Source organism: Aquarana catesbeiana, linkage group LG03 (genome assembly GCF_042186555.1).
Source record: "Aquarana catesbeiana isolate 2022-GZ linkage group LG03, ASM4218655v1, whole genome shotgun sequence".
Classification (NCBI taxonomy): Eukaryota; Metazoa; Chordata; class Amphibia; order Anura; family Ranidae; genus Aquarana; species Aquarana catesbeiana.
In genome coordinates, this window is record NC_133326.1 from 200,622,277 (window position 1) to 200,637,938 (window position 15,662).

General features: G+C 44.4%; 1 protein-coding gene across 4 annotated transcripts in view; it reads right to left on the reverse strand.

Annotated features, from left to right (window-relative positions):
- Positions 1-4,291, reverse strand: part of CERK (ceramide kinase) — a 147,639-nt gene extending 143,348 nt beyond the window's left edge. For 2 of the 4 annotated variants that reach the window (XM_073619711.1, XM_073619712.1), the window contains exon 1: positions 3,914-4,287. In XM_073619711.1, coding sequence (XP_073475812.1) covers positions 3,914-4,091 — 178 coding nt within the window. In that variant the 5' untranslated portion in view covers positions 4,092-4,287. Of the gene's footprint in view, positions 1-3,913 lie in introns of all 4 variants that reach the window. The other 2 variants (XM_073619713.1, XM_073619710.1) reach the window with 2 other exon arrangements.
- Positions 4,292-15,662: the final 11,371 nt, after the last annotated feature.

Here is a 15,662-nt window from a genome sequence, read left to right on the forward strand (position 1 = left end):
AAAAAACAACTTTACAACTCCTTTAAGACTAAGGTTCTGTACATTGCTCAAAAGTAAATTGTAGAAAGCTATACAGTAAAAGAAAAACCATCATATGTTATTGATAAGTTTCTGTATATGTAATAGATCCCTATGTTGCGATATTGGTATCCAAGGTCTGTGGATTGGTATTGGGGGTGAAGCAATCCAGGGCGATGGTCATTCCCTGTAACATTGTATCAACTGATGGGTGTAAGCTGAACAGGCAGTTCTGAATGCAGTTACGGTCAGCGTGGGACCTTGAGGGTTCCCTAGAGGAAGGCCAAGCATTGTACTTGTGTCTATGTCTGTATGCATCCAAAGGCCAGAACAATGGCAAAGCATGTACAGTTACCTCGTAAAGCTTTTCACCCATATGTATAATTCGTTGTATCGTGTTGGGCAGTGTACTGCTGATCCAGTGGTAGAGGTACTTCCTATTCCCCCTAGAGAATGGTATAGCAAGGCGGTAAGGTCTTTTATCGAGGGGGTAAGATGTCATCCATATGTCGTTAAGGAAAGCAGTAAAGTAGAGATACAGGAGCAGGCTCGTAGCAGCTTATAGGACAAGTCAAAGCTCTCTAGAATGTGGTCCAGCAGATGGTGATCTGGGAGCATTCCTGTTTGAAGGTCCTCAACGTCTGCGTTGCGAGCTCGAGGGACCGGTGGGAACAGTATCCAGCGCTAACCAGTCAGGATGTCAATGGATTCGGTGTCCAGGAAGCGAAAAAACCTCTGGCATTTGCCTGTGGTCATTCAAAAAGATGCTGTCATTGCATAGGTGGATAGTGAGGCCAAAAGGGTAATTCCACACATATGTGTCGCCACAGTCCCTAACCTTATCCAGTAAAGGTTTCATTTGACATCTTTTACTTACAGAGTACTGCGAGACAGATCTGGAAGGAGGTGAATCGTAGCACCATCTAAGTGAAATGGGCCCCTGTTTCAGGCACGTTGCATTATCTCCTCTTTCATGAGAAAGAAATGCACCCTACACAACACATCTCTTGGCTTGGTGCGTTCTCCACCACCCGGGACATTTTCTCTGCGCACCCTGTCCAACTCGATGGGTGCAGAGGTAGGCCTGCCCAAAATGTCATTAAATATGCCAATAACAGTGTCTCGTAGGTCTGCTGCTCTAATAGGCTGCGTGGCATCCCGGAGGCTATTATTTCGCCTGTGGCAATTTTCTAAATCGTCGTGTTGGCGCAGGTGGGTCATAGCAGCCTGGTGTTTGTGCAGCCCTTCCAGAGAGTCTAACCTGTATAGTAATGAATCTCTGTCTGTAGATAGAATTTCAAGAGTTTTCAAGCTTCTGTACATTCTGAGATATGTTAGTATTGTCTTGACCATTCTGGTCGCAATAGTTTCCATGTCTTTTCTCGTGGGTAGGGATAAGAGGATAGCTGACATTTCTGCGGGAGACAACACAGCATTAGAGGTAGGGACATGATCTGTGAAATCAGCAGACATGCTAGGCTGATCAGGGATAGCGCCATCATGTCCTGGGAGGCCAATCTAGTTCTCTGCGTTTCTAGGGTGAAGTAATGCTGGATGTCAGTGGGATGTGTTCCGCAGAGGTCCCCGTGCTTAGGGCCCCGTCTGGGCATGGATAGCTTGGGTAGGAATGGGTGAGAATCTCTTCCTTGCAGGCATGTGGTGTGGAGCTCAGACAATGCGCATTTTCACGCCACCATAGCATAGCCCCGCCCCCAACCTTTGCAAACTTAGCTATGGGATAGTGTTCTGGCAGGCCCGAGTGTTGTGGTGGCCAATTGAGGCCCGGAACAAGCAGGGGAAAAGCTGGGGGATCGAGGGTGTCTGTTGGGATCTAGCAAGATGGCCGCCACTTACTTGGAGGATCCAGGGATTTCCCGCAGGCCGATGCATGGCGATGTCCCCATGAGGATTGTGAGAAGTGGTGGGCAGGCTGGCCAATTATCGGATCTGTGCAAGGAGGTAGCAGGGGGTCAGGAAGGCCGGGATGTATTGCTGGCAGGGAGTCCGGGAGGATCAAGATGGCCGCCATTCCCCAAGACTAGGCCGAAGCCATGGTCTTTCCTAGGAGCTGCCGCCGTGTGGAGGAGCATCGCTCCGTTTGGACCCCAACCCGTCGGAAGCTTGTAGAGCTGGGTTGGTATATGTGGAGGGTCCCGAGAGGCATCTGTCCGGCTGTGAAAGAAGAATGCTGGAGTACAGGATCCCTGAGACACAGGAGTAATGGACGGAGCTCAGGGCACACATGTCCTACTCCATGCTGTGCTAGGCCACACCCCCCCCGTAAATATTTTTAAAGCATTGCCTATGGAGATTTTTAACTACCGTAGTTTGTCGCCATTCCATGAGCGTGCGCAATTTTTACCACTTAAACCCCCTTCCTGCCCATACCAAATTCAGCTTTCAGCGCGGTCACACTTTGAATAACAATTCCGTGGTCATGCAACACTGTACCCAAATTAAATTGTTTGCCTTTTTTCCCCACAAATAGAGCTTTCTTTTGGTGGTATTTAATCACTGCTGTTTTTTTTTATTTTTTGTTTAAAAAAAAAACTGAAAAAAAACCCCACAATTTTGAAAAACAAAACAGTTTTATATTTTGTTATAAAATTTTGCAAACAGGTAATTTTTCTCCTTCGTTGATGTATGCTGATGAGGCTGCACTGGTGGGCACTGATGAGTGGCATTAATGGGCAGCACTGAAGGGCACTTATGGGTGGCAGCGATGGGCACCACCAGTGGGCATTAATAGGTGGCACTGATATGCATTGGTGGCACTGATATGCACTGTTGGGCACTCGAAGGTGGCACTGGTTGGCACAGATGCTGTGGCTCTTCCTCTTCGGGACTGATGTCACTTTCACAGAAGCTGATTGGCTTTTTTTTCACCTCACACTGTTAGCGTGAGGAGAAAAAAAAATGATTAACGATCTTCTGTTTACATTACGTGATCATTAGCTGACAGCTGACCACGTGGTAAGTACCCTTTACTCTGATCTGTGATCAGCCGAGTCCCATTGACTTGGTGAACACATAGCGGGGCGCGCAGGCAGCTCATGCACGGGAGGACGTCATATGACGGCGTCTTGGCAATGTAGGTCCACGCTGTATCTGTCATTCGGCAGACGAGGTTAAAGCATGACATGTTAGGCATCTATTTACTCAGTGTATCTTTCACATACAAAAAGTTGGGCTAACTTTACTGTTTTTGGGGTTTTTTATTCAAAAAAAAAGTGTATTGTTAAAAAAAAAAAAAAAAATTGTGTTTGAAAGACTGATGCGCAAATACCATGTGACATAAAATATTGCAACAGTCGTCATTTTATTCTCCAGGGTCTCTGCTAAAATATATATATATATATATATATATATATATATATATAAAATGTTTGGAGGTTCTAAGTAAATTTTCTAGCAAAAAATACTAATTTGAACTAAAAAGTTGCAGAAAAGGCTTAGTTAAAGTAACGCAGTGCCGTACCGCAAAAAATGGCCCGGGCAGGAAGGGGCGTAAATCTTCCAAAGGGCAAGTGGTTAAAGCTACAAATAAAAGAAACAAAAAAACAAAAGTCTCCTGTACAGACACATGGATGAAACAGAATCACACACTCAGTACTGCTGACTATACAGATGGAAAAGGAAACAAAGTAGTGAGTGGGGGTGATACAATATAATACAATGTGATACAATATAATACAATGTGAGCAGTCTATATCAGCTGACAGGACGGTTCTCATAGTACAGAAGAGACAACAATGGGGCCCACACAGCTGTCCTCCCTCTATATACATAATACATATCCCCGGGCCCGTCCCTCTATATACATAATACATATCCCCGGGCCCGTCCCTCTATATACATAATACATAGCCCCGGGCTATGTCCTCCACACGCTCACCAGCACGGCTCCGCTCTCTCCGCGGCCTCACTTCCCTCCAGAAGAACAGCCCGATTCCCAAGTCCAGGGTGACCTCACAGCTGTGTCTTCTCACGGCCAGCACTGAGCACAGCACCGGAGGAGAAGCGGCGGGCTGCACGGTCTCCATTATGTCCCAGCACGGTCCCGGTAATGTCATACCCCTCGGGTCCCCGGACCTCCTCCGTACATCCCTCACATGGCCCCCTCTATTCAGCTAGCGGTCCACCACTGCCATTGTCTATTCGGGCAGCTTCGGAAACTCCGCCCACCGCGTCACAACGTATGGAAATGAGTCACGGCAGAGGCCGAGCGACCGACACGGTGCAGTGTGGAGGGGGAGTGTGGGCACAGCTATGGGAAGCGTGTTGGAGGGGAGAGCAATGTGGGCATAGTTATGGGCAGCATGGCAGAGGGGGAAAGCAGTGTGGGCACAGCTATGAAAGAGGGGGAGCAGTGTGGGCACGGCTATGGCCGGTATGGCAGAGGGGAGAGCAGTGTGGGCACAGCTATGGCCGGTATGGCAGAGGGGATAGCAGTGTGGGCACAGCTATGGCCGGTATGGCAGAGGGGGAGCAGTGTGGGCACAGCTATGGCCGGTATGGCAGAGGGGAGAGCAGTGTGGGCACAGCTATGGCCGGTATGGCAGAGGGGATAGCAGTGTGGGCACAGCTATGGCCGGTATGGCAGAGGGGGAGCAGTGTGGGCACAGCTATGGCCAGCATGGCAGAGGGGGAGCAGTGTGGGCACAGCTATGGCCGGTATGGCAGAGGGGGAGCAGTGTGGGCACAGCTATGGCCAGCATGGCAGAGGGGGAGCAGTGTGGGCACAGCTATGGCCGGTATGGCAAAGGGGGAGCAGTGTGGGCACAGCTATGGCCGGTATGGCAGAGGGGAGAGCAGTGTGGGCACAGCTATGAAAGAGGGGGAAAGCAGTGTGGGCACAGCTATGGCCGGTATGGCAGAGGGGAGAGCAGTGTGGGAACAGCTATGGCCGGTATGGCAGAGGGGAGAGAAGTGTGGGCACAGCTATGAAAGAGGGGGAAAGCAGTGTGGGCACAGCTATGGCCGGTATGGCAGAGGGGAGAGCAGTGTGGGCACAGCTATGGCCGGTATGGCAGAGGGGAGAGCAGTGTGGGCACAGCTATGGCTGTCATGGCAGAGGGGGAGCAGTGTGGGCACAGCTATGGCTGTCATGGCAGAGGGGGAGCAGTGTGGGCACAGCTATGGCCGGTATGGCAGAGGGGAGAGCAGTGTGGGCACAGCTATGGCCGTCATGGCAGAGGGGGAGCAGTGTGGGCACAGCTATGGCCGGCATGGCAGAGGGGGAGCAGTGTGGGCACAGCTATGGCCGGTATGGCAGAGGGGGAGCAGTGTGGGCACAGCTATGGCCAGCATGGCAGAAGGGGAGTAGTGTGGACACAGCTATGGCCAGCATGGCAGAGGGGGAGTAGTGTGGGGGCACAGCTATGGACTGCATGGGGGGGCAGGAGCTGAGCTCACTTAACAACACATTCACGATGCTGGGAGCTCTAATTAGTCCTGCCTGAGGTGAGGGCACAGATAATTCTCAGGTATATCCTGCTGCCCACACTGTTAGTATCTGAGGCTATGCAGAAAGTTTGAAAATAAAAGTCAAATCTTTTTTTTTTTGCTGTCTGTCCCCCTTAGGGAGATTTACCCTCTGTTTGTCCTGTTTACTGTTATCACTGATAGAGAAAGAAAGCCCAAAGCAGAAATAGAGGGAAATCTTCCAATCGGGACAACCAGGGATTCCCTCACTTCCTGTTTTGGCTATTGGACAGGAAATGAAGCAGATAGCTGCCATAACGCTGGCAGGCGGTCCGCTTTATGATAAAAGTGGTCTTCGCATCAGATTCATCGCAAGATCATTTTTATCGGCAACAGGAGAGGTGCCCCTGTCGTGTACCGGTCGTCTCCACCACTTACTGGCGCCGTCGGAGACGATGCAATGCTTTCCCCTGATGGGCAAGAAGTCAAATGAGGAAATGATGGCCCCCACTCGACTCTATGCCATTGGATGACAGCAGCGACGTCAAACGTCACTTCCTCCCAACAGCCTTAAAGGGACAATTTTTTTTTTATTGAGAAAAGAAAAAGACTTTTTGACTCCAGATCTCACATTAAAGAGGTCCTGTCATGCTTTTATTTTTATTACAAGGGATGTTTACATTTATGGTAATAGGAAGTGATCCAATTTTTTTTTTTTTAAAGGGACAGTGTAAAAATAAATAAGAAAAAAAATTTAAAGTGCCCTGTCCCACCGTGCTCATGTGCAGAAGCAAACGCATACGTAAGTCGTGCCTGCAAATGTATACGGTGTTCAAACTACACATGTGAGGTATCGCCGCGATCGTTAGAGTGAGAGCAATAATTCTAGCAAAATACCTCCTCTGTTACTCAAAACCTGTAGACATTTTTAAACGTCACCTATGGAGATTTTTTTAGGGTCAAAGTTTTACACCATTCCACGAGTAGGAGCAATTTTGAAGCGTGACATGTTTGGTATCAATTTACTCGGCGTAACATTATCTTTCACAATATAGAAAAAAATTGGGCTAACTTTGCTGATTTCTTATTTTTTAATTTAAAAAAGTGTATTTTTTCCAAGAAAATTGCGTTTGTACAAATATGGTGTGACATAAAGTACCAACGTTTTATTCTCTAGGGTGTCTGAAAAAAATACATAATGTTTGGGGGTTATAAGTAATTTTCTAGAAAAAAAAAAATATCTTTACTTGTAAACACAATGTAAAAAAATAGGGTTGGTCCTTAAGTGGTTAACGTGTATATACCCCAATAAGCCATCATTTTTGACCACCCACCTAATATTGAGTTGTTCCTGACCTGATGATTTTTTTTTTGCTGCAGACATAATAAATTAGCTGACAGTACTGTTAATCTGCAGAGCTTCATTTACCATGTATTAATAATGAAGACAAAACAGTTCCAATAAAAAATATAATTTTTATAGCTTTTTGTGAATAAATATCTTACTTATAAATACTTGAAAAACATGTCATCTCATTTTTCATGCAGATGTATAATAAAATAGTCCTTTTGTAAGCAGATTTTTTTTTTCCAGGATGTAAACCTTTGACACAACGTAAAGGTAAATATCTCCACGTCACATGTATGTGCTTTTCACAGAAAATACTTCAGGAAAACTAGAAGTAAATCATTTGGGCATAAAGCGCAAGCTACAAGGTTTCCTCTTATTTGATGTATATGAAAATGGTATTTAAAAGGGAAGTGCGGGAATAATTAAAAATAAATAAATAAACATACATGCTCACCTAGGTGGATGCTGCATCTGTACCCCACCACCTTTACACTGAGAACTAAGTGATCAAAGATCGCTGATTGCTCAGTTCTCAGTCTTTGGTGAGCAGAGAGCTGATGACTAGTCACCGGCCCTCTGCTCGTCCCCTCCAGCGCTCAGTGGGCTGTCGGCTGAATATGGGTCACAGGAGTGCAGAACATAGTGCACTCTTGTGTCCCCAGGAGAAAAGTTCTTTTGGCCCTTTTTCTCCTTTAAGGACACAGGATTTACACGTTAATAAACAAGTTATGTCAGCTAAATCTTTATTTCCAATGGCATAAATAATATTTTTGAGTGTGTGCAGTTCATATGAATCACATTTATTATTTCCTGCCCTAATATACAGTATTGTTAAATTAAAAGGTGCTGAAACTTACTGTTTTTCTTATAGTATTATGCCACATTTGGGGATGAATGAGTGCTCATTGCATTGTGCAGAACCAGATCTCAGTTATCGGCTATAAGCAGCTATTTCCACACAGATGCACAGGGTTCGGCCTCCAGTGAGAATCAGCCAATAGTACTAAAGACAGCCTGCACACTGTGCATCCAGCAGCAGCTGTCAGAGATGGCTGTCAGCTTTGTACTCTGTGCAGATCAAAGGTCAGTACCATCACTTTCACATGTAACAGCTCATTTGTGTGATTACATGCAAATAGAGCCTCCGACCGAGACTGGACTCAGTGTGCATCCAGGATAGGTGTTTCTGTGGAGCTCTGGCCACACAAACCGGCCACAGATAATCACTCAGTTTGTACAGTATGTGACCATAGCACAGAGTATTGCTGCATCCAGTGGTGACATTTATCTGCTTCTGAACACAGCAAACTGTCAGCACCCATGTGGCCATGTGAATGTAGCCTAAAGCCTCGTACACATGATGAGATTATTGAAGAAATGATCGTCTGCTTTTTTTTTTGCATGCTAGTCTCCGGATTGAAAATGAAAAGATTACTAAAGTACGAAAATTCTCGTATGACAGAATAAAAATTCTGAAGTGATTTAATGTAATATAATGTATCCCTATTTTCAAACAAAAACTGACCTGTCCCCAGGATCCTGCGATGTCCCCCCACGCTGTCTGCAGGCTCCATCCTCTGCCCGAAGCCTCTCTGTGCCAGGCTCCGTTCCCTGCGAGTGTTGCGACGCACAGGGGCGGAGCCTGGTGGCAAATTCAAGAAAAGTAAAAATAACACAGTACTGTAATCTTACAGATTATAGTACTGTATGAAATCAATTCACATCCCTTTTGTCCCCAGTGCTTTGGCCCATGCCCTGCATGCAGTTTTATATTACATATACTGTTCTTTCTGCCTGGAAACTGGAGATTGTCAATAGAAACCAAAAAGTGCCCCTTTATGTCAAAAGTGGTTTTAGACCATCTAGAGAACAGCGATAGTAAATTAGAACACTTGCAGAATTGAGCGATAGTGAATCGTGGGGAAATTTATTTTATTATTATTATATTATTATTTTTTTTTATTTATATTTATTATATTATAATTTTATAATTTTGTGTTTCAAACTTCATCATACCCGGGATATCTACTAGACTCTTGGTGGACAGATATAAGTATGTTATTGCTAAGAATTACAATATAAAACGTCAAATTTCTATGCAAATAATTGTACCGCTTTGAGACGCAAAAATCTGAAATAATCATACCATCAGGGAGGTTAAACAAAAATCATACAATCTGATATAGTACGAGAAAAATGTTTGTGTTTGTCCCTTCAGAAAATTTCGTACAAAAGCTGTGTACTGATGATCAGAATACCGTGCGATCGCTGAAAGCAGTATTTTTGGTGCGATTTTTCTGACCACGTGTGCCTTAACTCTCTGCCCTATCCAACTGTTTAAAGGGTCTGTCAATCTCAATTCCCTCTTTTGTGTAGTATATAGTTTGTAACTATTGCTTTAAGACCCCTTTCACACTGTGCCGCCACCGGCGTGAGCGGTAAAGCGGCGCCTCTTTACCGCCGTTTTAGCTATGCTATTTGGCCGCTAGCGGGGGGGTTTTAACCCCCTGCTAGCGGACGAAAAGGAGTTAAATCTGCCTGCAAAATGCCGCCTCGGGCCTCGGGCTTTCACACTGTAGTGAATGGAGCAGCTGTTTTAGGGCAGTTTGCAGGAGCTATTTTTAACGCTATAGCGCCTGCAAAATGCTCCAGCGTGAAAGGGGTCTTACTGCTGGTAGATACTGTTGTGGAAATTTTATGAAGATGTATTTTAATATGTATTGTCATAGTGTCTCCCAGTGTTAGTTCTCCCGCAACCTGCTCTAAAGTGCTGACTGGGGCAGACTGACACTGGTTGAGATCTGTTTGGTAGTGGAAAACTTCCTGAGGTTGGAGAGAAGTGTTTGCAGAGTGGGGATATGTCCACCAGCCGAAGGGCCCCAGTGCGATGCACAGAATGATCATCTGGGGGGGGGTGTTCGCTCTGCATAGACATTTTCGGTTTAGTGGATGTGCGCTCGTGTCACCCGTGTATGCCTGATCAACATGTTTGGGGTGCCATGACGTACACTTGCAGATAATCTCCCACCAGCAGAAATGGTATTATAGTCCGGGTATGCGTTGTTCTCTGAACAAAGCAGAATAAGGATTCATGAAAAAACGGTAAAAACGGGAGTCTTTGAATCGTTGTGGTCGGGAATAGCGATCATGATCTCAAGCTTCCTGTTTCTAGCTGAAGATAGCTTACAGAGAAAGGGGGCGGGAGATCGTACACGCTGCCCCCACTCAGACATGCCTATAGGACTCCCCTAGTCGTTGTTCATTAGTTGTTGTGTAACCCCTCCTGTTTGAGGGCATGCCTGTGCTTGATTGGTCGATTGTGAAACCATGAGGCTCTATTGTTTATATGAATAAAGTTGGCTCCCAGGGAGGGATCAGGGCAGATGATGGAGCTAAGATGGTGATTATTTACAGGGGAAATGCGGGAGATATGGATTAAGATCCCAGATGCATTATACTGAAAGGGCACGTATTAGCGTAGGTAAGATGGATTATACCATTAGACGAAATGGGTGCTTATTAGCGCAAAACAGTATGGTGGTTTTTCCACGACAATACCACCAGCAAGAATTATTGTAGAGGGAAAGCCCATGCACTTCATCTCAGATCCGACCCTTTCTAGTGTTTTTGACAGCACACACAGGGAAACTTCATATATACAACTTGAAGTATTACAGTAAAATACTTTTTACAGTATTTATCTCAGTAATAAGCAATTCACTACAAGACATGGGTCAATGAATATATGCATTGCCCTTTTTTTATTTTATTTAACACTTATCTTTCTTTATTTGACCAGTTAAACATTTAGAAGCGGTCATACTAGAACTGCTAAATGGGACAGATTCCACTCAGGGCTACTGCTTGTCCACCAGCTTCCTAACAATCATTCCCATGCATTTGGTTGTCAGCCAGAGATTCCTGACTTACAGGTGAATGTAAACAAAAGGGTGGGAGAAAAACCTGTGAGGTCCCCACTATGATTCATACTCCATCCTCAACCTTATCCTTGCATGCTGGCCCCCCTCCACACTCATATCTTCTGTTTACCTGATATGGATTAAGGGGGACCCCACTTTTTTTTGCATAGGTCTCTACCTTAAAGTGCTGAATGCTCTGATGTAGAATATGGGTGATCCCCACACTGTTTATTTTTGCGGGACCTGCTTTAAAATCCACAACAGAGTCTTGTGTGAATCGTAGGGGGGTACCCTTGCCATTTAAAAAATGTTTTTTGGCATGACACTATCAAAGCAATCTTGTAACAGGTAACATGTATCATACTGATACATTGTTTCCTTTTATTGTACACTTCCACTTATTGTTATTTTGTACAGTCATACCAAATGCCTACATCATGAGATACATTTTCATTTTATTTTTTGTGTGAGTTAACTTTAATGTTTCAATATTTTTGCAGTATTTACAGCAAATATGTATCATGTTTGCAGTAAATATTTTTAATTTAATGAACCGGCTTTGTTATTGTCAAATGCAGTATTTCAAAGAAACACAAATATCGCATGCAATAACCATTAGTGAATTGATCCCAGAGTGATGCTGATTTACTAAAGGAGTTGAGAATCTTCACATAAAAATTGTGTAAATCTTAACTTTAATCATCCAATCTTGTGAAAAGCAAATTCCTATTTACTTACAATGTATTTTATCAGCACATGATTAAATACCGTATTTATCGGCGTATAACACACGCCGGCGTATAACACGCACCCCAAGTTTAGGAGAGAATTTTAAGGAAAGAACTTTTAGGAGGGAAGTTTAAGGAAAAGAAACTTACATTAAAATGCCCATCAATGCAGCCTCATCAGTGTTCATCTGCAGCCTTGTCAGTGTCATTGCAGCCTTTTCAGTGTCAGTGCAGCCTTGACCCAGTGTCCATTGCAGCCTTGTCAGTGCAGCTTTGCCCCAGTGCAGCCTTGTCAGTGCAGCTTTGCCCCAGTGCAGCCTTGTCAGTGCAGCTTTGCCCCAGTGCAGCCTTGTCAGTGCAACTTTGCCCCAGTGCAGCCTTGTCAGTGCAGCTTTGCCCCAGTGCAGCCTTGTCAGTGCAGCTTTGCCCCAGTGCAGCTTTGCCCCAGTGCAGCCTTGTCAGTGCAGCTTTGCCCCAGTGGAGCCTTGTCAGTGCAGCCTTGTCAGTGCAGTCTTGTCAGTGCAGCCTTTCCCCAGTGCAGCCTTGTCAGTGCAGCCTTGCCCCCAGTGTCCATGCCTACCGCCGCCATACACATAGCTGCATGTAGTTTTAAATATGGCACCGCAGAGTTCGGAGGGACTCGGCGCCGGCGGAACTGAACGAATGCCGCCGAGATACACATTGTCGAGTGTATTCGGCTCTTTCCGGCGCCGCTCACAGTCCCGCCCAGTCCCTCCCTATGATGGACATAACACAGGTCCAATGGCGGGACTGGGCGTGACTGTGAGTGACTGTGAGCGGTGCCGGAAAGAGCCGAATACACTCGACTATATGTATCTCGGCTCTGTGATTTTGGCGGCGCTCGTTCAGCTCCACCGAGTCCCTCCAAACTCCGCGGCGCCGTATTTAAAACTACTCGCTATGTGAATGTCGGCGGCGATCGCCGCCGATAGCTCACAATTAGCGGGGATCGGCATATAACACGCACCCACGATTTTCCCCTGATTTTAAGGGGAAAAAAGTGCGCGTTATACGCCGATAAATACGGTGATTGATTTTAATAATCACCCAATTTGTTTAGTGAAGATTTCAAACTCTTTTAGTAAATCAGCCTTATTACCTGCCAAGTAAACTCAGAGGTGGATTCGCCATAGCAGAGGCATTTTTTTATCGTTTGTGTCAATGTCTCCACCACACAATCCTCAGTATTCATTAAGAGCTCATTTACACTTGCTTCAGTTTCAACACACATTAGAGTGCCTGCCGCCTCAATATGCTTTTTTGATGTGTTTTTGATGCTTCAGGGGTGCTTCAATGATGCTTTGGTGGTGCTTCGATGATGCTTTCGGTGGTGCTTTTTTGAGGCTTTAATGAAGCTTGGCAGACGCCCTGTGTGTGTGTGTGTGTTAATATCTCGTACCTGCAATTTCCCCAAAACAAAGTAAAGCTGCATTAACCATTTCCGGATGCCGATATACATCCTTACTTTGAAGAGGAATATCGTTGTTATGGCAGCAGCTTGTTGCCATAACCCCGAGATCCTATTCTTCAGCCAGCTGTCTGCTTTCCGATAAGAGTAATCTCTATGGTGGATTCGGTGTCCTTCGCCACTTACCGGAGCCGCCAGCAGCGGTGGAGCCGATCGGATCTTCACCCTTGCTGGGCATGGAGACGAGTGAGGGGAAGATGGCCCCCTCCCGTCTCCATAACATTGCAGGGCAGAAGCAACGTCAAAACGTCACTTCCGCCCATAGCTCTTGACGGGCCTTTTTTTTTTTTTTTTTTTAAATGACAAATTTTCTTTTCTTTTTTTTTTTATTGCATTTTAGTGTAAATATGAGATCTGAGGTCTTTTTGACCCCAAATCTCATATTTAAGAGGTCCTGTCATGCTTTTTTTCTATTACAAGGGATGTTTACATTCCTTGTAATAGGAATAAAAGTGACACATTTAAAAAAAAAAAAAAAAAAACAGTGTAAAAATAATAGGTATAATAAATAAGCAAAAAAATTGTTTTAAACGCGCCCTGCCGAGCTCGTGTGCAGAAGCGAACGCATATGAAAAAGGTGTTCAAACCACACGTGAGGTATCACCGCAATTGGTAGAGCGAGAGCAATAATTCTAGCCCTAGACCTCCTCTGTAACTTAAAACATGCAACCTGTAGAATTTTTTAAACATCGCCTATGGAGATTTTTAAGGGTAAAGTTTGTCGCCATTCCACGAGCGGGCGCAATTTTGAAGCGTGACATGTTGGGTATCAATTTACTTGGCGTAACATTATCTTTCACAATATAAAAAAAATTGGGCTAACTTTACTGGTGTCTTATTTTTTAATTCAAAAAAGTGTTTTTTTTTTTCAAAAAAAGTGTGCTTGTAAGACCGCTGCGCAAATATGGTGTGACAGAAAGTATTGCATTTTATTCTCTAGGTTGTTAGAAAAACAATGTATAATGTTTGGGGTTCTAAGTAATTTTCTAGCAAAAAAAAAAAATGTTTTTAACTTGTAAAAAACACATCTCAAAAAGAGGCTTGGTCCTTAAGTGGTTAAAGCCTCTCAAAAGCTGTAGGTGCTTCAAGCAAGCTTTGGCATAGAGTTCTATGGAGGCTTTGAAGATGCTTCAGCACCACTAAAGCAACATGGGATAAAATTTCTGAAGCAAAGCAAACGCAAGGTGTAAACAGGAGTGTAAGCTAACCATTTTATTTAGTGACAGGGGCTTTGACTGGCGTTCAGAGAGCTTTAACAAAGCCTGACCGAAGCCATGTTTTTAAGCAAGTGTAAACAAGACCTAAGAGTGACATAGATACGCTTTAGAAATCTGTTTTACAGTACAGGGGGTCCCCGGGTTACAAACAAGTTAGGGACTGTAGGTTTGTTCTTAAGTTGAATCTGTTTGTAAGTCGGAACAGGTACATTTTTTAAAAGTATGTTGCTCCAGCTAAAAAAAATATTTTTAAGCTTTTTGGATAGCATAGGGAAGGGTTAACACCCCTATAACATTTGTTTTCCTGTCTGTGCCCCTGTTCAGAAGATTTCATTAAAGAGTTTTATTAGAAGGTTAATAAAGCTTAGCAAACAATGCCATTTATCAAAAGAGATCAACCATACAGTTTCAGTACATCTAATGAACAGTATATATAGTGGTTAACATCTATATGAAGGTATTGAGCATAAATTTAAAGTTAGATCCGCCCATTCGTGTGCTAAAAAGGTGAGTGATGATCCTGAAAATCAAAACTTTCAACGACAGCTGTTATAATGGACTTCGTGGATCAGTTACAACATTACAGGCGGTAAATCTAGCTGACTGTTAACTTTTAAATTTAGTGGAATTAGCATCATTTCAGTGTTTATCAAGACAGAAAATAAGAATAATTGACAAAGAAAAATGGAGAAAAAAAAGAAGAAAAGAGTGAAGCGTAAAGAGAAGAATAAAAGGAAGAGAAGTAAATAGAATAGGGCCTTCCAGTAAGGAAGTGGCGTCCCCACCTCCTCGGTCCCCCTTGCGCCTATTTAACGTATGTGGAACTGTGAAGAGTTCCTACCTCCAGAGACCAATTAAATATTCAGCAGTTGTTCATAAGCTGCGGAATACTTAAAGATTAACCAAGGTGTCCATGTTTTGTGAAATCTTTCTATGCTATCTGTGGATTGGGCGAGTAAATCTTCCATACGACAGATCTCGGAGACTTTCTGAAGCCACTCCTTGAACAAAGGAGCCTGTGTGCTTTTCCACCGAAGTGGAATCAGTGCTTTAGCAGCGTTTAAGAGGTGCTTCGTTAAGGATTTTTTATATCTCTTGTAGGGAAAGTTCGAGATGTGTAGTAGGCAGCATGCTGCATCCAGATTAATCTTGGTCTCCGTTATCCGTCGTATGGTATCCCTCACTTTCGTCCAATAGGTCTCCAGGATTGGGCATTGCCACCAGATATGCAAGAGAGTGCCTGGCTCTCTATTGCATCGCCAGCAACTGTCTGAGGCCTCAGGGAACCATTTTTTGATCTTATGTGGAGTGGCATACCATTGAGTCAGAAGTTTATATGCTGTCTCCTGTGTTTTTGTGCTAATGGAGCATTTGTGTGCCAACGTACAAGCCGTCAGCCATTGATTATCTGTTATATCTCTCTGCAAGGCACTAGACCATTCTACTCTAAATCTATCGTCTGTAGGTGATTTAGGATTTTGTAGCCATGAGTAGACCGCCGAGGTAGTTTTGGAA